The 22,373-nt window shown below is 45.7% G+C and overlaps 1 protein-coding gene across 1 annotated transcript in view; it reads right to left on the minus strand.

Moving 5' to 3' along the window:
* TMEM65 (transmembrane protein 65) overlaps positions 1-22,032 on the minus strand; it is a 117,337-nt gene extending 95,305 nt beyond the window's left edge. Inside the window, exon 1 of the mRNA XM_030218902.1 lies at positions 21,064-22,032. Within this exon, the coding sequence (XP_030074762.1) occupies positions 21,064-21,307 (244 nt within the window). The 5' untranslated portion in view covers positions 21,308-22,032. The remainder of the gene's footprint in view (positions 1-21,063) is intronic.
* Between the last annotated feature and the right edge of the window lie 341 nt (positions 22,033-22,373).

Genomic DNA, 22,373 nt, shown 5'->3' on the forward strand with positions numbered 1-22,373 from the left:
TCTGGGTCGGAGTGGATCCTGTACTGGGACTCTGCTTTCTTGGGAATGGTGGGGTTAGTTAATGGTCGCACCCAGTTCCGAAGCAGCGTCTCCTTAAGGACATTGTGCAGCGGCACCGTGGAGGACTCTCTAGGTGGTGATGGATAGTCGAGGACCTCGAGCATCTCGGCCCTCGGCTCTTCCACAGAGACCACGGGGAAGGGAATGCTAATAGACATATCCCGCACAAAGGAGGCAAAGGAGAGGCTCTCAGGAGGTGAGAGTTTCCTCTCCGGTGAAGGCGTGGGGTCCGAGGGAAGGCCCGTAGACTCCTCTGAGGAGAAATATCTAGGGTCCTCCTCTTCCCCCCACGAGTCCTCATCCTCGGTGTCGGACATAAGCTCATGTAGCTGAGTCCTGAACCGGGCCCGGCTCGACGTCGAGGCACCAAGGTCTCGGTGTCGTCGAGCGGTGGACTCCCGCGCCGGCGGGGACGGAGCTCCCTCCATCGACGTCGACGGGGACTCCACCTGCGTGGCGGTCGAGACCGGCACCGCAAGAGGCGGCGGTGTCGACGGCCCCGGCGCCGGGCTAGAGCTCGCCGGCGCCACAGTCATCGGCGCCGAGGGCGCAAGCACCCCCGGCGCCGGCACAGCCTGGCGCATCAGCCCTTCCAGGATCCCCGGAAGGATGGCTCTGAGGCACTCGTCCAGGCCCGCTGCCGGGAAAGGCGGTGGGGCCGGTAGGGGTGTCGGCGCCAGAAGCTGCTGGGGGCCAGGAGACGGCACCGAGGTGCCGGAACCCCGACGCGTCGGTACCTCCACAACCGACGGAGACCTCTCCTCTCGACGATGACGCTTCGGCGTCGCCTCCTCTCCGATATCCGGATGCACCGAGGGCGACCGGTGACGACGCTTCTTATCTTTCTTACGATGCCCGTCACCGGCGCCGGAAGGCATGGAGGAGGAGGAGGTCGATCCCGCTCGGTCTCGAGGTACCGGGTCAGACAGGGTTCGGTCCCGTGGCCCACGAGTTGAGGGAGTGACCGGGGCCGACTGCCCACGCGGCCTCTCACCCCCACTCTCACCGGAGGACCGGCGGGCCGACGGGACCTGTTCTCCTGGGGTCGCTGCCATCGGTGCCGATGTCTCGGGCATCGATACCGGTACCGAAGGGCCGGGCGTCGATACCGATGCCTTCGAGGTTGACGTCGAGGGGCCGGCGCAAGTTCCAAAAAGACGGTCCCGCAGAACTTGCCTCGCAACCTGAGTCCGTTTCCGGAGACCGAGACACAGAGAACACGACTTGATATTGTGCTCCGGCCCGAGGCACTGGAGGCACCAAGCGTGGGTGTCGGTCTGCGAGATCGGCCGGCCGCAGCGACCACACTTTTTAAATCCACTCGGGACCTTCGAGGACATCGACGGAAAAATCGCGTCGGCGAAGTCAAAGTCGTCAATGGTGGCTGAAATCACACCACGAAAAGGAAAACGACCGTGCAGCTACTAGGCCGCAATGCAGCGTCCCCGCTGGAAGCGAGGGAAAAAAAGGGAGCGCGTGCTCCACACGCGCAGGGTTTCTTTTTTTTTTTTTTTTTAAAAAGAAACCGGACGGTACTAAACCGAAATAAACAAAAAGCACGATCGGCGTAAACGCGATCGAAAATCCGGCGGCTGAATCAGAGAGAGCGGCGGGGCACGACTCTCTCCAGACGCGGAAAAAAAGGAACTGGCGGGAGCGGTCGCGCACGGGCGGGAAGACGGCCGCGCATGCGCGGTGGGCGTGCCCTGCGTGCCGACCGTCCCGCGAAGCTTTTTTCCGGTTGGTGGGGGCTGCCGCGGACGTCACCCAGTCGTGAGAACAAGCAGCCTGCTTGTCCTCGGAGAAATATATATACACTTGAAACTAAAAAAAAAAAATAATAAATTAATAAACTCAGACATGAAGGGAAAAAAAGGCAAAAAAATATTTTCCTTAGATACATGTGTTTGTTGGTACTTTTTTCATGATAATCATTGAAATGGAGAGTTCCACCATCAGGTTTTTGTTTCTCTCTCACCACCACCTCACGTTTTTTTATGTTAATTCTCTTGGATTTTAATAACTTTATTGTACAGTTTGCCTTGATTGATTAAAGTATGCTTACTCTCATCATTGTACCCTTGAAGATAAATGACTCATTTTATATCTTTAGACACATTTCTTTTTTTTGGGGGGGGGGGTCCCCATTTCTGAGCTTATTTGAATGGTGATTAAGTTTACACGGTTTCTTTATGTCTTGTCTCGGGGCAATTTCTCCAAATAGGTTATTTTGTGTATCCCACAGAGGAATGAACCTGTGTCCATTGAGAGATCTTGTATGGCCACTAATCTAATTGCCCTGATAGAGGCATGTTAGGCTATTAGAAACATACAGTTCTTACACTATCTATACTACCAAATAATGGTAAACAAATTTCAAGTTAAAGTTTCTATCTTGCCCTACAATGAAACTATCAGGGGTGGTGTAAATTCTAAAAAGGAGAGAGGAATGGTATGACTAGACAACAAATAGGTAAGGCTTTAGCCAGGTTTTTCTCCACTTCTTTCATGCATCATATGGATGGTTTTAAACAAGTGGTTTATTTAATGCAAGCCTGTCTAGAATTTTCAATTTAAATGAAAGAATTTAAAAAGTTTAAATTTAAAACCATTTTAAGTCATTGTTGACGTTTATCAGTCTTAAATGTTTTCTCTCTCTCTCTGATATGAAATGGCAAGCCAAAAAAATGAAAGGCATTATCATGAAGTTAAAACTTGCTCAGCAAATTTTTAGCCAAGCTGAAAGTTATTTTTCCAGTAATAAAACATGCTAATTATCCCAAATCAAGCATGCAGCAAATCTGTCACACAGCAATGGTTTATTTGCTTCAGCCCAACAACATGCCAAACGTATGAAGTTTTTCACTATACCAAAACCATTGTTTTCTTCAGGTGCTGTCACCTGTCTCATCTGCTTCTGAACAGAGAAAGGCCAAGGTTTTGGATATCGTGATGCTAGAATTTTTTTTCAAGAGAAAAACAGTTTAACACAACTATATTCATAATTTTACATATTGTCTTTAGATTGTAAAAGCTACAGTACATGCAAGACAAAAATAGGATATATTTTGCACTAAAATAAAATCTTTTCTTCCTACTTATATTACTTCCTGGAAGTAAAAAAAATTCTAAATGAGCCTATTTTATTTGTGACATTTATATCCCACATTATCCCAAACAAGTTTGAGTTCAATGTGGCTTACAATTAACAGTATAGGATACATAAAGCATAATGCATAAGTAATTTGTTGTAAGAATCCAATTTTACAATACAATATCATAAGCATACTGGGATAGCTCTGGATGTTTAACATTTAGAAAATCTATTATGAATAAAAAATTGTACATGAAGCAAAGAGAAAGTTAATGGCAAACAGAGTAATAAACAATTCAGATAATTAATTGTTTGAGATATGGTTGTTCTTTGTGAGGGTTTGTTTGAATAGAAACGGTTTGAGTATTTTGTGGAATCTAGTATATTCCTGTATATTTCTTATTTTGGGTGGAAAGGAGTTCCACCATTTGGTTCCTAGGTAAGTGAAGTCTGCAGAGTGGGACAGTTTTGTAAATCACTTTCTTGCAATTTGGGAGGTGTAGTCTAAGAATTTCTTGCCTCATATTTAGTGTTTTTTTTAGGTAAGTTTATTAGTGGTACCATATAGTCTGGAGCTGTGCCATTTAGTATTCGAAAGATAAAAGGTACATAAATTGAAGGTAATTCTCGCTTTGACAGGAAGCCAGTGTAAATTGATTAATAAAGGGGAGGAATTTTCAAAACGAGAGATTTTATATATGAGCCCGGCTGCAGTGTTTTGAGCTGTTTGGAGTTTTTTTCAACAGGTACTCCTTACAGCCACAATATATGGCATTACAATAATCGAACTGGGATAATGTTAATGACTCTACCAATAGTCTGAATGTTTATGATGAGAAACAAGGTCTGATCCTTTTTAGTTTCCAAAGAGACCTAAAAGATTTTGTGATTACTGAGGAAACTTGAGTACCAAATGTTAAATGTCTATAATTATACCTAGAATTTTCAGATTATTGTCAATGGGGAATGAAGTGTTGTCAATTGTGAAACTGTTGTAGTCATTTTGGTCAAATAGATAGGTAATGGCCATGAATTTACTTTTTTTTTTAGTAAAGGCTCCCCCCACCCCTTTTGCCTAGGGCAGAGTTTCCCAAACATTTGGGGTTATGACCTGGGTGAGCTCTCCATAGGTCCATCATTAATCTGCACCTCCATGGAGGTCACACAATTTTATTTGGCCGCTATCATGGGGTCAACAGCCACAAGAAGATTGACAAGGATTGATCTAGGGAAAAATATACTTAATAGGACCAGAAATCTACATGAACAGAATTGTAAACAAACACATTTTGGGAGGAATGGAAAAAAAAATACAGAAATCCAGTCTTGTTTCATTTTGACTATAATGGAAACCATTTTTATACAGTTTTTTTTCTGATCCCCCACACCATTTACTAAGCTGCACGGCAATGCCAACACACTCCATTCAATGTGAATGGGCTGTGGCAGCATTAGCGTACGGCAACCACTAGAATGGCTTAGTAACGGGGGGGGGGGGGGGGATTTGTTATCTTTACTAATAAAGAAAAACAGAAGCTATAATGTAAGTTAAAAAAAAAAAGTTACCACAAGTGCTCAATTAAAACTTGTTTCTGATTAGGAAAAATGTTGTTATTGTTAAAAAAAATTCTATTTATACTCTGCATTATCTAAGCTGACATGCTTCTGGAAGGTAGACTACTAGTTTCCGGCAGTGATATATACTGGTCCTTAAGGGACCGATTTACTAAACTTTCAGACACAGACTGGGAAGACACAAGAGCCTTAGTAAATCAGTTTCTACAGGAGCAGCTGCTGATCAGAGGGGATTCCCCCTACCCACACACTCGAATTTCACTGTGGACAATGTTCAGTGTTGGGTGGAGAGGAAACAAAAGCAGCTTCAGCCACCAGCTCCTAAGTTCAGTAAAAAAGTGGTCAAGGCTCAACTTAGGCACTACGTTGTAGAAAAACACCTAGTGCACTTCTATTAGAAACATGACGTCAGAAAAAGGCCATATGGCCCATCCAGTCTGCCCATCCTCTGTAACCCCTAATTCTTTCTGTTCCTAAGCGATCCCACATGCTTATCCCATGTCTTTTTAAACTCTGGAACAGTCCTCGACTCCACAACCTCCACCAAGAGGCCATTCCACGCCTCCACCACCCTTTCTGTGAAACAATACTTCCTTAGGTTACTCCTAAGCAGTGGCTTACCAAGGGGGGCGGTGGGGGCGGTCCGCCCCGGGTGTCGGCGGGAGGGGGGGTGCTCCGTCGTCTCCTGCCACCACCCTGCGTTTTTTTTTTTAATCCATTCAGCGAGCGACGCAGGCAGCGCCTCGTGTCTACCCTGCTGTGTGCTGTGAAAAAAGAAAATCGCTTCGCTGGCGTCAGGCCTTCTCTCGCTTTGTCCCGCCCACTTTTGAGGTAACTTCCTATTTCCTCGAGGGCGGGACATAGCGAGAGAAGGCCCGACGCCAGCGAAGCGATTTTCTTTTTTCACAGCACACAGCAGGGCAGACACGAGGCGCTGCCTGCGTCGCTCACTGAATGGATTTAAAAAAAAAACGCAGGGTGGTGGCAGGAGAAGAGGGCTCTGTCGCTCTCCATGGAGGGGGGGGCTCAGATGGGAGAAGGAGGTGGGGGAGCTCAGAGGGGAGAAGGGAATTGGGGAGGGGTGGGGGGGAGCTCAGAGGGGTTCTCGGAAGGGAGAAGGGAACTGGGGAGGGGTGGGGGAGCTGAGAGGGGTGCTCAGAGGGGAGAAGGGGTCTGAAGCTGTAACTGGGGTCTGACAAGGGGGCAAGAAGGAGAATGGGTCCATGCCTGGGGCAGGTGGGAGAATGGGTCTGGGGCTGAAAAGGGATGCAAAGCATGTGGTGGATGAAGGGGGCTGGAACTGGGGGCTGAAAAGGAGGGTATTTGGGATAAGGGGGCTAGTGCTGGAACTGTGGGCTGAAACAGGGCAGGGGCTGAAACTGGGGGCTTTAAAGGGGACAGGGAGAACTGGCTGGGGCTGAAGCTCAGGACTGATGGGAGAAAAGGGCTGGGGACTGGTGGGATAGTGGGGCTGAAAAGGGGGGCAGGTGGGAGATGTGGGCTGGGGCTGGAACTAGGGGCAGGTGGAACTGGGGGCTGAAAATGGGGGGGCAGAGAGAGAGGGAACAGACCCTGGATGGAAGTGGGGAGTGTGAGGGACGGCAGACCCTGGATGGAAGTGGGGAGCGTGAGGGAGGGCAGACCCTGGATGGATGGGAGAGGGAGGGCAGACGGATTGAAGGGGCAGAGAGAAAGGGCAGATGGTGGGTGAAAGGGGGAGAGAGAAAGAGGGCAGACTGGGGCAAATGGTGGATGGAAGGGAGAGAGAGGGCAGACACTGGGTGGCAGTCAGAGAGCAAAGACAGATCCTGGATGGAAGGAAGACCTTGAAAAGAAGATGAGGAAAGCAGAAACCAGAGACAACAAACTGTAAATATATATTTTTATTATTTTGCTTTAGGATATAGTATTGTAGTTGTGTTGTTTATAAATAGAACATGTAAATAAGGTAATCTTTTTATTGGACTAATTTTAATACATTTTGACAACTTTCAGAGAACAAAACCCCCTTCCTCAGATCAGGATAGGATACTGTAACAGCACTATACTGTACTGACCTGAGGAAGGAGATTTTGGCCTCTGGAAGCTAAATGTATTAGTCCAGTAAAATGGTATTTTATTTTCTGTATTTGTTTTATTTCTATTTGTTAATTTGTAAAGTGGTGATTGGTATTTGTTAGTTTTTTCAAATTTACATCTGCTGACTTTATATTTTGCACAGTACTAGGGGATATTTTCTGTTTCTGTGGTGTTGCATTGTATGCAGAGTCTGGCATTGGGGGTTCAGTTTAATTTTTGTCTAAACAGAAAGTTTATGATTACTTATTCTATAGTGGATTAGGGTGTATCTGTGTTTGTGAAAAAGACATGGCTTTCGGTTGGCATTGACTGTGCAGGATCGACGATCTGTACAAACTAACACTCTACATGACCAGAAAATAGCCAACTTTAACTTTCAGCACTCTCTTACGCTTTAACAGGAAGAATCATCCACATTAAAGGCCATTGGCAAATATATTTGATAAAAGTAGAATATTTACTGCTGCTCCTAGAGGCTGACCAAATTTCAGTTTAAATTATGGGGGCCAAATTGAAACCCCCACCTCCAAAAAGCAGAGGAATGAATCCCAGCACGACAGGGCCTGCAATTCCGAGACCCTCCTTGCTGAAGTAACGGCCACCAGAAACATCATAGGGCAAGATCCTTCAAAGTGAGGTCGTCTAGAGGCTCAAAGGGTGTATTCTATAAGGCCTGGAAAACGAGGCTGAAACTCCAGGTCAGGCAAACTACCCAACTGACAGGCGTACAAATGGTTAACTCAACAGAGGAAACAGACAACGTCCGGATGCTCTGCCAAAGAAGACTTCTGAACACGGCCTCAAAAATACGCTAGGGCTGCCACCTGGAGCTTCAGCGAGCTAAAAGATAGAATAACCTTTTGAAGCCCCTCCTGAAGAAAGGCAAGAATGTGCAACAGAGGCTCAAATTGGAGAGAGATTCTTGGAGGAACACCAGGACTCAAAGTACTCCAAACCCTGACATAAACCACTGAAGTCAATTTCTTCCTGGCCTGGAGCAGTGTAGTAATCATATCCTCCCGAAAACCTCTCTCAATCATGAGCTTTCAAGAGCCATACCATAAGAACAAAGGGGGAGGGATCCTCCTTTTGAACGGGACCTTGTGCTAAGAGACCCTGCTGAGACGGAAGGCAGATAGGACTGTATCTGCAGCCAGATTATGTCCATATACCACAGCGTCAGCAGCCAGATTATGTCCACATACCACAGAGTCTGGGGTCAATCTGGCAACACCAGAATCACTGGACCCAGGTAACATGCAATTCTCTCGAGGACCTGGCTGATAATTAGCCATGGAGGGAAGAGGAGCAACTCCGGCGGCCAAGGCTGAAGCAGAGCATCTATGGCCACAGAGCCAAATTCCCTACATCTATTGAAGAGGAGTGGCCTAGTGGTTAGGGTGGTGGACTTTGGTCCTGGGGAACTGAGGAACTGAGTTCGATTCCCACTTCAGGCACAGGCAGCTCCTTGTGACTCTGGGCAAGTCACTTAACCCTCCATTGCCCCATGTAAGCCGCATAGAGCCTGCCATGAGTGGGAAAGCGCGGGGTACAAATGTAATAAAATAAATCTGGGGGCTTTGACATTGCTCCTTGTGGCCATCAAATCCAGGATGGGAATCCACCAACAGTTATCAGCTAAAACACCCCTCCCACTCTCCTGGATCCAAGAGAGTCCTACTGAGGTAATCCACCTGCACATTCTGCATTCCCGCTATATGCGCTGCCAAGAGTGATGAAAGATGGATTTCTATCCACTGACAAAGGAGATGTGTCTCCTGGGCCAGAGGAGCACTTTTTGTGTCCACCTGACAGTCGACAAAGGCCACCACAGTCACACTGTCGGACGGGACCCAAAGAGCCTTGCTCTCCAAGAGGGCAGAGAGTAACTTCAAGGCCTTCTTGATGGCTCTCAACTCCAAGCAGTTTATCGACCAAGCTGCCTCCACCCAGGACCACAGCCTTAGGCTCAAAAATGCATTCCCCATCTGGAAAGACTGGCATTAGTTGTCACTGATGACCAGTATACAGGTGCTATAGAGACTTCTCCCAGGTTGACCAAGTTCAGCCTCCAACGCAAGCTGAACCTCGCCAGAGCAGTCCACAGCAGTCAGAAAGATAGTTGGTAGACATTGAAGACCAATGACTGAGCAGGGTCAACTGAAGTTGGTGTATGTGGAACCACACCCATGGAAGAATGTCCAGAGCGGAAGCCACGGTGCCCAGGACCTACATGTAATTCCTTGCCCGAGGGGCAAGGAGCTGAAGCAGCCTGGACAATTGAGAAACAATATTCTGCTGACTTGCTACCCAGAAGCACCCTCCTTGCCTGGGTGTCAAAAATGATGCAGAGTTACTCGAGGCACTGGGAAGGTGTCAGATGGCTTTTTGAAAGGATGACCACCCAAATGAGCAACTGAAGCAGAGCAACCACCCTGGCAGTGACCTATGCATTCTCCCGCAAGGACAACACTCATATCAGCCAATCATCCAAACAGGGGTTGACCCGAATACCCTCTTAATGCAAAAAGGCCACCACCATCACCATGAACTTGGAGAAAGTCCTTATACACGTGACCACCCAAAAGGCATCACCCTAAAATGGTAATGCTCCCCAAGCACGGAGAAAAGGAAAGCGCTGATGCAACAGCTAAGTTGTTATATGGAAATGTGTCTCCTTGAGGTCCAAGAAGATCAGAAATTCTGAGGACCCTCTTTACGTGGTTGAAATCGAGCACTGGATGAAAGGCCCCACCCTTTTTGGGGACAACGAAATAGAGTAGCAATCCTGGCCCCTTTCCACAAGAGAAATGAGCTACACTGCCCCCAAAACAAAGAGCACCTGAATCTCAGTGGAAGCCTTACATAATAGTCCAAGAAAAAAAATCTGCAAGTGGACGAGAAAACTCCAGTTTGTATCCACCTCGGACCACCTCCAACACACACTGGTCTGAAGTGACCCTGGCCCATTCCTCAAGGAAAAAGGAAAGACGTCCTCCGATAAGGGACTCTCGAAGAGTGAGGCCACAACCCATCCTTGGAATGTGCAGGCAGCTGCCCTGAAAGTGAAGGAAGACGGGCATGTCACTTTGAAAGGACTGCAGTTTCAGTAGGAAACAAAACTTTGGATAGGAAGAGACTTCCCAGGCTTGTAACGATGTGCATCCCCGAAACTTGAACAAGACTATGAAGAATGGAAGGAGGACAGACTTATCCTCAGGCAAATGCTGGCCCTTAGAGTGCCCCAAATCTTTCACTATTGTCTCTAAATCTACCCCAAGAAGCAGCTTGCCTCGAAAAGGTTGGCGAATCAAGCCTGGATTTAAAGCCCACATCCACCACCCAACGGCAGACCCAAAGCCAAAGCCTCGCTGTGACTGCTAAAGACATTTCCTTGGCCAAGGCTCAAAGCAGATCATACAACAAATCCACCAGAGAGGCCAAACCAGCTTCTAAGGATGGCAGGAACGGAATCAGATCCTCAGCCATCTCCTCTTTCAGTACCCAACTCAAGCAATCACAGACAGCACACCATGACCTGCAAACATAAAACAGCCACCTCGAAGGAGAGCTTAAGAGAGGACTCCAGCTGAGATCCTGGACATCCTTAACAGCTATGCCGCCCTCGACTGCAGAGTAGTCTTCTTGTGCGCAGCTGCCACCAAGACTCCAACCCCTACACAGGGGAAGGGTACAAGTCATGGATCTAGCTACCCTCAACTCTGAGTCAGCTGAGTCCCACTGCACAGAAATAAGCACCCACATCACAGCATGGATATGAATGGTCCTAGGGGGCTTCTTAGTGCCCAACATCATGGGGTGCAAAGTAGCCTCCAAACTAAGGGGCTCAGGAGACAAAATGTTAAGCACCTCTGCCTTAGAAGAGCCGAGTCACCATGGGGTTATCCCCCTACTCAAGGGGAAGTTCACCTTCCTCCTAGGGGTCAGACATCGAATGGCAGGAGGCCCCCGAAACAGGGGCATCAGAATCATGGTCCAAAGCTAAGGAAACTTCATCAAGTTTTCTGTGAGCATCCAAGCATGCCCTTTTTGTCTGCTGATGCATTAAACCCCCCGTGGGGACAGAAGGATGCTAGGAGGACAAAGGCTGCTTCTTCAAAAACGCTTGCTGCATCAACAGGACAAACTCTGGAGAAAACTAAGTATTCAAAGTAGCCTGCCCCAGAAAACCACCATCTGGCATACCAGGCCACCCAAGCTGTCCAGAGGGAAAGAAACTGCCAACTGAAAGGAGCTGTGTAAAGAATCCCCTGAAGCACCATGTGTCGGTGTTTCAAAGATGGCAGCCATGGGCATGCAGTCGGAATGAATTACTGTGGAGCCCACCAAAATGTCCTCTCGTGGCTAGCCAAACCCTGCACTGCCATCACGGTTGAACCATTCAGTGGAGGCTCCCATGCACACCACACAGACCAGAAGCTGCTCACTGGGCACCACACCGCTACCTCCACTGGAGCTGTCATAAGGAATACACAAAGAAAAAGGGAGAGACTTGCACTCACTGGCACTGGTCATATTCTTGCAGTTCTCTCTCTCTCTTTTTTCAAGGAAGGAAAGCCAGGGATAGCAGGCAGCAATGGGGGGGGGGGGGGGGGGCACCTGGCACTACCAGACAACACCTCCAGCTCAACCGAGCCTGATGGACAGGCCAGAAGCAAGCACCAGACAGAGCTGCATAGGCTATGTCCATCCACCTGCTGAAACAGGGACTACTAAAGGGAAAGGCTACTGCCCAGGATCCTTAGAGAGCAAAGTGCTTGCCATATCTACACCTGCTAGATGCAAGTCACTGGATTGATCTCTGGGATGCAATGGATGCAGCATTTTAATCAAACTTGTGGCTTGCAGAAGATAGATTTTATGAAAAAGAACCTGCATTGATTGTTTTCGAGCACAAGTACTGGTCAGCCTACAGTGTTAGTAGAGAAATTCAATTTAATTCAAATCAATTCTTGTATACCACTAATATTCCCTTTCCAGGGTTCAGTGAGGTTTATATCCTAGGTGAGACAAAAGCAAACAGTGTTAGTGTGAGGTTTGAGAAACAGAGACCATTGGGTTAATGCATGAGACTAAAAACGTTAAGGAAATGATAATGGATGATATGCAAACTTCATGTTATTGTAATACTAACAAATTTGAGAAATGTGGTCTTCTTTATTGATAATTTTTCAGAGCATACAGTACTCACATTTAGTAACATCAATGTGTGTGTTTTTTATTCTGGATTGTGCATCAAACTGCTATAATGAACACAGTGCAGACCAGTGTCTGTACTCCTTTGCCCTATTTAAATAAGAATCAATGTTTGTCCTTAATCAGTATCATAAAGACACATCAATGCTATTTTCTCTTGTGCACAGTTGGGTAAGCATAGAGCCAGTAATCAAAGTTCCTGTCTCAGAGGATATTTAACTATATCTGCATTGACTTGAGAGTCTAAACGTGCCAGATTTGTTGAGAAATCTTTGTTAAAATGGCTCTCACAGTTGTCAGCCTGTACTTGCAGTTCCTGGGACTGGAGAATAATCTCCTGTGGATTTAGCAAGGGGCTGCTGACTGCAAGTTCCGACAATCCCCTGTGGGTCTAATTTTATTTATTTATTGGGATTTTGCTCACACCTTTTCAGTAGTAGCTCAATGCTAGTTACATTCAGGTACACTGGGTATTTGATGTACATTCACACAACCAAACTGAAGAAAAAGCAGTTTCCATCAGCAACTAGCTGCTCCACATCATCCATGTCTTTTTTGTTTCTACATAACAGAAATAACCAGCTCCATATAAATTTGTTTTACTTTGTCAGGATGTTCTGGCCCCTAATCCCTTTCCCTACTTTTTGGCATATTTTGAACTGAAGCACATTTTTCAATGTGTAATTTTAGAAGTCTTCAAAATATACTAAGGCAAAAAAAAATTTGAAAAAGCAAATAAGAGTACACAGCAGAAATAAACCCAGAACAATCAAGGTAACGAGTTAAACAACTCCAGCATCCATCCCTCTAAATAAAACAAAAAAAAATGGGAGAGGGGAATCCAAGGGGGGGGGGGAGGGATTATATCCAGCAATATTAATTATGAAAGTGACTGTTTCTTACCATACTTGAGAAAGTGGTAAAAGCAGTTAGCTTAGCAGGGTTTTTAAAAGGTTTGGATAAAGAAAAAGTCCATAAGCCATTAAGATGGACTTGGAAAAATCCACTACTTATTTCTAGGATAAGCAGCACAAAACCTGCTTTAGGGGGTCTTTTACTAAGGTGCACTGGCATTTTTAGCTGGTGCTAAACACTGAGATGTCCGTTACATTCCTATTGGTGTCTCAGCATTTAGCACCAGTTGATTTTAGGAGATCTCCTCCTTTTATTCTCAGGAAAAACTGGACATTGATTAGTGACGCTCAAAAATGTTATGTTTGAACAAGATAAAACTGTTATAAGAACTGAAAAATATTTGCATACCCGGAATCCTCTCCTCCAGACCTTCAGCAAGAAAGTTCTTCTTCCTGTCTTTTGTGTTGATTTACACAAATCAGGAAAGCATTTACACTAGTACACATTAAATATTCTTTTTATCCTGTTAAAATACAAAGGCTACTAATACACTCCATAGAGCATTTCAGGAGTGCTGAAACATCCAAACTATTACCAGTAGTTAGGTCTCTCATCACTCTCCTGCCCAGATTTAAATGGCAGGAAATAACGTTTGGTCACAGGTAGAAAGGTCTCCCTCCAGTGAGATCTATAAAACTTCTCCAAAATATTTCTTCAATGTGTCCCTAGGAAATTCAAGAGTCACCTTCAGAAAATTAAACCTCAGATTCAAATATCTCTACCACTTCCATCAACAAGCAAAAGCTGCTCCATCCACCCTTTACAGAGACTCCATTACAAGGGCAATACAAATACAAATATTTTCTTGTATTCCACAACAAAAACGTTCTATGCGGATCAGAAAAGACAAGCCAGGCAATCGCTAGGAAAACTTACTCATGTTAACATTCCAAAAATTTCTCCAATAGGTACGTCTTTAGGGTTTTATGAAAAAATAGACAGAATTCCAATCTGATAAGGAATAGAATTTCAGATTAGCGCAACTTGATAATCAAATCTGGCTGCAAACATTTTTTTTTTGAACGAAGACCTCTAGGATCTTGAAAAGGACAGTCTATAAAAATTGAGCACCATACATTTTATCCTTTTTAAGGGACTTTAAGCATATATTGTGGGACAGAGACATGAATTATGTTAAAGACTAGTGTGCATAATTTGAACCAGATTCAGATATCCACTGGCAACCAGTGTAGACTGACCAACAATAGGGTTACTTTATCCTATTTAGTAGCAGAAAAGTATGGCTGCTGCATTTTAAACAATCTGGAGGTTTTTGAACAGAAACCTAGGGCAACCCAGATATCGCAATTAGACTATTGCAGTATTGTGCAAGATAAAGCTTTGCACAACTAGCCTAAAAGCTGGAAAACCAAAACATTCTCTAATTCTCTTAAGTTTCCTTAATACTAAAAAATATCTTTTCAGCTCTACATCTAGTACAAATTATTAGTTATCACATCCAGTATCTTCTTATTAGACTCTTAGAAATCTCAATTTTAAATTTATCAGTCTAGATATCACTTGATTGACCCAATAGCAAAAATGTAGTCTTTTCTCTGTTCAATTTTAAAGAGTGATCTCAAATCCAGTTTTCAGAAGACTCAGACAATTTGCATTAGACCATACAGGAAGATTCACCGATATCATCTGCGTAAATAAAGGTTTTATAGCCTGCATTAGTTAATTTGTAACCCAGAGAACACATCACTAAATTAAATGGAGTGGGTGAAAGAAGTGAGGCCTAAAGGCACCCCACAACCTGGACTCCATTGGTCTGAAAATACTCCTTGAAATTTTACCTTATATGATCTTAAAGTCAAAAATCCATACAACTAAGTCCAAGACCCTTCCCAAGAGCCCAATCTCACTCAAAATCAACAAAAGGCAGTCATGATCCACCAGATCAAAGGTACAGGACAGATCAGCAGTGATATTCCCTCCACAAATAAAGTGCCTAAGACAGTCTTTGTGCTATAATTCCTACCGAATCCTGATTGTGTAAGCTGAAGAATGTCAAATCAAACCAAATAAGTTTGAAGCTGTGTTGTCACCAAGCCTTTTATGGCCTTAATAAACAATGAAATTGAGGCCACTTAAATTTATAACATCAGAAACTTACTGGAACATTTATTTGGAAATCAGAGTTAATATAATCAGCCCACTCTCAGATGGAAACCGGCCCCGAGAAACACCACCACATTTGTTCTGATTATACACTACATCTGGCAAAAATCTCTCCAACTTCCACAACCAGTCCTGCAACTATCGCCAGAGAATGTTCACAGCCAACAAGCTCTCAGCTCCTCCCTGAGCAATGCCAAAATCATCTCACTTTGGCAGTCTGCACTGTGCACTGCATCATCCTCTTCCTGGAGCTCAGCGGGAAGACAGTGCTCTGTGCACCCAGACTCAGTAAACCTCCAGCTGCTACTGAACCAAGCAGTTCAATTACTGGAGATGAGCATTGCAATGTAACTTGTAGTAAGTGGCTGCTTACCATAAGGAGGTTTAGGAAGCTGGGGAGAGGAGGAATAGTTTCTCACTTTTCTCTTACACTTAAGAGCCCACCTGTAACAGGCAAGAAAAAATAATAAAGGTAAATTAAATACAAGGTGGATCCGAACCAGCCACACACATCAGTTCTGACGGATGCCATCTTGGATCCTCAAAACTGAAGTAACGATCAAACCGGGAAAGAATAGAGATTGACCAAATGACAAGCCAACAGGGGATATGATAGAGATGTTTAAATAGTTCAGTGGAATTAATGTACAGGAGGTGAACCTTTTTCAAATGAAGGAAAACTCTGGAATGAGAGGGCATAGGATGAAGTTAAGAGAAAGCAGGGTTAGCAGGAATCTATGAAAACATTCTTTCATGGAAAGGGTGGTGGATGCATATAATGGCCTCCCAGTGGAGGTTGTGGAGACAAGGATTGTGTCAGAAAAAGAAACCATGGGACAGGCACGTGGGATCTCTTAGGAAAAGAACAAGTTAGTGGTTACTGAAGATGGGCAGAATGGATGGGCCGTTTGGCCCTGATCTGCTGTCATGTTTCTTCGTTTCTAAGAAAGCTTGAGACAAGCACATAGGGGTGCTCATTACCAAAGCACATAGCCCAGCATTTCCCAAACTGTGCGCCACAGTAAACTCACAGGGGTGCCGTGGAGGGAGAGGCAAGCACATGCTGATCGGTTGCCAAGACCTGGCAACCGCATTTTAATGTGTTAACGCTGCTCGTCCACTGGCTATAGCAATCATTTCTTTTATGCAAACTATTTATACTGCTCAGATTCCCGTCCAATCCCTGCACCGGGTTTGGTACTACCACACATGTATCTGTGGCTGCAATGTCAATTGTGGGAGAGGGGCGGACACAGTGGCCATGTGCAGAGCAGGTTGCACTGCAGGTAGCTTGAAATTTAGCACACTTTCTAGCAGAGGAGGGCTTCCAGTCCTATGCTCTGCGGAACGAAGCTTCAGTGCATCAGTGTATAGCCACAACAGGATACGCTTTTCATTTGACGAAATAGATCTCCATGCAGCACTGAGTGCTTGAAGAAACCAAGTAGATGGGGGCATAAAATCTGTCACACTCCAAAATGTGTGCTGAGAAACACTCAGTACACAGCCTAACTGTAGCTGATGTAAGATTAGCTGTGCTGTATAGCAGTGTCTGCATTAAGGATTTCAAACACTGTATGCCAGGTCTTATTCAGCATGTTCACGTGTCCTGGACTCCATGTATACCCACCAATAATCCAAGCCTCTTTCTTCCAGGTATTTGTAAATGTAAGGGCCCTTGCAAGTTATAGACCAAAGTTGATATTAACCCAATTTTGAAATTTTTTTTTTTGGGGGGGGGGGGGGGGGGGAGAAATGTGTGGCGGGGTGCCGTGAAAAACTACATAGACACTAAGGGCGCCATGGACTGAAAAAGTTTGGGAACCACTGACATAGACTTACAAAGTTGCACAGTAACCTATGAGGCATATTTTCAAAGCACTTAGCCTTCCAAAGTTCCATAGAAACCTATGGAACTTTGTAAGTCTATGTGCTTTGAAAATAAGCTTTGTCATCTCTAGAGAATATAATATGGATAGGCAGAATGGATAAGCTGCCTAGTCTTTGTCTACCTACATTCTTCTCTGTTTCTCTGGAAGACTCCTGACAAGATTTGCTTTTCAACATGGTCCAACTTAGAATGAACAAATTAGTCCTTGCTTTAATAAAACACTGTGGAGCCCAGCATCCTACCAAAAATTATCATGGCATGCTATAGCCAATGAGCATGCAAATTAACATGGAAGTAATCTGTAGCTCATTGATAATATCATTTTCCCTGTCAGTACCTGACTGGTGATTGGCTCAGGCACTGACACGAAGGGTAATACTGAAGTGGGGAAAACTGTCCAACCCTGACCCTGTTTTCTACAGGGCCCCTAGTGGCCTCATCCCCCCCCCCCCCCATCCATTAGAAACAAATATTACCTGGTGGTGCCACCAACCCATCTGATCCAACCCTCCACCCCTACCACCAACATCTACACAAAAGTCACTGGTGGTCTAATGCCCCCCTTCCCTCCCCCAACCAGATGTCCTTATACCAATCCCTAGTGTCTAGCAGCACCCTCTAATCCTTCCCTAATGCCCACTTGCTCCTGCCTCAGATACCGCCATCTTCAAATTGGCGGTGCCCTGTCCCATGTGGTACAGCCCGGTATGCACTGGGTGTAGTCAATTTGCCATATAAGGGACAAATTCCCTTATATAAGAACATAAGCATTGCCATACTGGGACAGACCATCTGTCTATCAAGCCCATTATCCCTCAACAGAGGCCAATCCAGGTCACAAGTACCTGGCAAGATCCTAGAACAGTAAAACAAATTTTATGTTGCTTATCCCAGAAATAAGAAGTGGATTTTCTCAAACTCCATCTTAATAATGACTTATGGACTTCTTCTTTTAAGAACTTGTGGTAAAAGCTGTTACCTTAGCAGGGTTTAGACATTCTCTGGCAATGAATTTCCAGAGGTACACACTGAGTGAAGAAATATTTCCTCCTATTTGTTTTACATTTACTACTTACATAGTAACATAGTAGATAATGGCAGAAAAAGACCTGCACGGTCCATCCAGTCTGCCCAAGAAGATAAATTCATATGTGCTACTTTTTTATTTGTACTGTCCTCTTCAGGGCACAGACCGTATAAGTCTGGCCAGCCCTATCCCCGCCTCCCAACCACCAACCCCGCCTCCCACCACCAGCTCTGGCACAGACCATATAAGTCTGCCCAGCACTATCCCTGCCTCCCACCACCGGCTCTGACACAGACCGTATAAGTCTGCCCAGCACTATCCCCGGCACAGACCGTATAAGTCTGCCCAGCACTAGTCCTGCCTCCCAACCACCAGCCCCGGCACAGACCGTATAAGTCTGCCAAGCACTAGCCCCGCCTCCCAACCGCTAGCTCTGCCACCCATTCTTGGCTAAGCTCCTGAGGATCCCTTCCTTCTGCACAGGATTCCTTTATGTTTATCCCATGCATGTTTGAATTCTGTTACCGTTTTCATGTCCACCACCTCCCGCGGGAGGGCATTCCAAGCTTCATTGTGTCCCTCCCCCCCCCCCCCCCCAACCCAATAGGAAGGGCTCGGCTATTTTGAAGACAATCATGCCAGAAACAGAGCAAGTAAGCATCACTCCTGCCTCTTTTAAGGTATGGTTTAGGGTGACTGGGTTGAGGAGTGCAGCTAGACACCAGGGATTTTTTTCTTTTAAAAATTGGAGACAGAAGATCTGGTCTGAAAGGAGGGGAGCACTAGACCAACAGAGACTGTTGTGTAGATTTGGGGTTCATGGGTGGGGATCAATCAGATGGGTATGAGGGGCCACTAGGTAATTTTCCCCACATTGTTGAGGGTCAGATTTGACGTCAGGTCAGAGAGACAGTGAGGGAATAAAACCACTAGATTCACAGCAGGTGATCAGGTTGAAGTGCTGGAGTGCTACTAGAGACACCCTAACACTGTCCCAGACCTGGCACAAAAATTCCCATGCACAGGAAAAGAAAATATTTCTGCAGGGCAACTAATGACCACATTAACATGCATTTTAATGCAGTCTATGGTAAGGGTCTTCAAACGAGCCAACACCTATGATGAAACCCTTCCTGCACTGCTTTCACTGTACTACGTGGAGGAGTGGCCTAGTAGTTAGAGCACCGGTCTTGCAATCCAGAGGTGGCCGGTTCAAATCCCACTGCTGCTCCTTGTGATCTTGGGCAAGTCACTTAACCCTCCATTGCCTCAGGTACAAACTTAGATTGTGAGCCCTCCTGGGACAGGGTAATATCCAGTGTACCTGAATGTAACTCACCTTCAGCTGCTACTGAAAAAGGTGTGAGCAAAATCTAAATAAATAAATTAAAATACGTCTAACTGCACTACGTCTTTATTAACCGCACAGGAAGTTTTATGCATGAGACCCTAGTTACTGTAAAATACCTATGTGGTAACTGCAACCAGTGCCGATTTTCATCAATGTAAATAAATTGGAAAAGTAACAGGTCAGGCCAGTGAGGGTCTCAACCTCTCACTCCAATTCATGGAACAGAAGGGCAAACTTGCCGCAGTTCAAAAAGACTTGGCATGACTTTGCATAACATCAGCCTGCTTGGAAAGGTTTCCCTGGCCCAGCAGGCCTATAGGGCCTCCCGTGAGCTAAAAATACACTACTGCGAGACACACTGAGGCGTTCCACGGTAGTGTGCCGCTTAGTATGCGCTAATTCCATGCTGAAAAATATATTTTTTTATTTTTCAGCGAGGGAGGCTAGGCCATAGGCGGAGAGTAGGTGTGCCAGCACAGGCACATTACCAAACTACCCAATTAACACGGGAGCCCTTACCAACTGCTAAATAGGTAGCGATAAGGACTCCTGCGGTAATGGTCACACACTAATGGGGAAATTAGCGTGTAGCCACTAAAAAAAAAAAGTGGCCATTTTACTGGCACACTAAAACTGGCCACAGCGCATGGAAAATTCACACACTAAAGGTAGTGCGGGCTACTTTTTGGTGCACCTTAGTAAAAGGCCCCCCAAATGAACAACTGTCTCCTTATGTCATTCTCCCATTTGTCCACACCCTTTCTTTAAAAATATATTACTTTGACACCTCAAAATACTGCACAGCCATATTTAAACAACTATACCGACTTCGAACTACTTGAATCCAGTTCATTACTACCTGGCTCCATAAGAGGCAGAAAGTGTGACAAAAAAAACCTGCATGCGGTTATATAATGCATTGTTTGTTTTTGGCAGATGCGTATGCCTTGTAGCGCTATAGAAATGATAAGTAGTAGTAGTAGTAGCTTGACACCATTTGGCTAGTAAACTATGCACAGTAACCTGGAAAGCAAGCCACTACAGCAACATAAATTGTTCTGCAGTATGAAATGAGCGCATAAATTAGTCTCCCTTGTAGACAAGGGTTCTGCATGCCTGCATGCCAGAAGATGTATGCAATAAGCTTAGTTTATCAAAAAGGTTTGTCCCCTGAATGCTAATAGAATCCCTTAATGGATCCTGCCTAACTCATAGAGCGACTACAAGGAGGAAAGGAAAACAATCTGCCCGGTTCAGTGCGCTGTAGCCACACCCTCCATGTTTCAAACTTTCCGAATAAGGGTCACACCCACATGGAGAAGCTCTCATAAAACCTCTTCCATCTCACTTCCTGGGAAAGGACAAAAGTATCCTTTTTTTTATATATGCTGCGGAGAGATATCAATCAAGTCAAGGAGGTTTCTGCTATTAACGCTAGATTAAGCCACACCAAAAACAGTGGGAAGGCAGAGGAGCAGCTCAGAAAGAAGACGGTCACATGAGGTCAAGCAGCCCATCCTTAGTGCTTTTTAGGACCCATCCCAATCGCGCAGCACCGATAACACGAGCAACAAAACTTTTGTTTTTGTAATGTACCATGATTTTTTATTTACTTAATTTGTTGTGTTAAAATAAAAGGGTCACCCCCCCCCACACAGATTCTAACACTCATATACACCCAAGGATCCTGCTGTATCTGTCAGTACTCATCCCTACCCCCCCCCCCTTACCTTGTGCTATTGCTATAGATTCGAAGCGATGCAGCTCCCGCAGCAGGCAGCTCCTCTCTGAGGGGTGCAGGCTGTAAATGAAATCCCGGGCTCCGGGGCCGGTGTTCAGCGGCTCCATGGTTTCTTTCCTCGGATGCGTGCCCAGCGCCCGGCACGACAGGGCTACACCCGCTCTCGGGCTGCGCCAGGGCTTCAGGGAGGCGGTGGCAGGTCGCAGGGCAATCCGGCTGAGCAAGGGCAACATGGCTACACTGTAGTCTTCTTCTCCCCCTGCAGGGGACGGGTTGGGGTGGGTGGGGGTGAAATCCCTCCCCGCGATAGTCCTCTAGCACTAGCTCAGTCAGAACCCGGCACTCCCGGACCAGCGCGGCTGCATTCAATGTGCGGCCCAGGAGACAGAGAAACAACCAACCAACTATCTTCTTTCTCCGTAAAATAAGAGAACACACTCTTTTTTTTTTGCCTCGCCTCGGTACCAGATAATTCAAATCGGAGAAGGGATAAATAAAAACAAGCCAAGTCACACGAGAAATCAAGGGTTGATAAAAGTGAAAAGTGCCCTTGGGAGGATGCGAGGATTGCTTTCTGTCAGCGAGGAGGAGGAGCAGCCACGAGGGTTGAGTGGGCTAAAAACATTTTTAAAAATACTAAATCTAAAAATCCCCCTCCAAACAATAAAACAAACAAAAAAAAAGCAGCAGCAATGTTCGCTGAAAAGAAGAAAACAGAGCAAACCCTCTGAGCACCTCTCCCCTCCCCACAGTCCGTTCAGCAACTACAGATTTCTCGTGCAAAATCTCTTCCCCCCTCTCACGTTCCTCTGTACAAACTCCAGCAGTTTTGCTTCCACTCCTAGCGCTTGTGCGGGTTCTTCCAGTAGTTTAATTGTTTCGGCAAGAACAAAGCACAGACGGGCTCTTAATTCCGAGCCAGTCACTGACACAAGCCGAAAGGCAGCTCAAAAATTCAAGCTGGGGGAAGGGGAAAGAAAACGTCATCACGGCTGCGTCTTTTGTCTCTTTCGGTGCTGCAGCTGTTTGGCTGGGAAGCCTGCCTGACGTCAGCGATGGGTGGGGCCATAGGCTGGCACGGGTGTTGTTGTTTTTAGTCTCTTCCTTGGCATCCAGCAGCAATCCGGCCGGTACAGTGCATTGTTTGAGTTTATGACAAAGTGATGTAGGTTAGGCATCACCTAGATTGTCAGCCTGCTCTTTTATCCCAGGGGTGTCACACGCTTAAAGCTCAGTTACTTCTAGGAATCATCATAAAATGAATATAGTAGCGCTATAGAAATGCTAAATAGTAGTAGT

Source organism: Microcaecilia unicolor, chromosome 1 (assembly GCF_901765095.1).
Source record: "Microcaecilia unicolor chromosome 1, aMicUni1.1, whole genome shotgun sequence".
Taxonomy (NCBI): domain Eukaryota; kingdom Metazoa; phylum Chordata; class Amphibia; order Gymnophiona; family Siphonopidae; genus Microcaecilia; species Microcaecilia unicolor.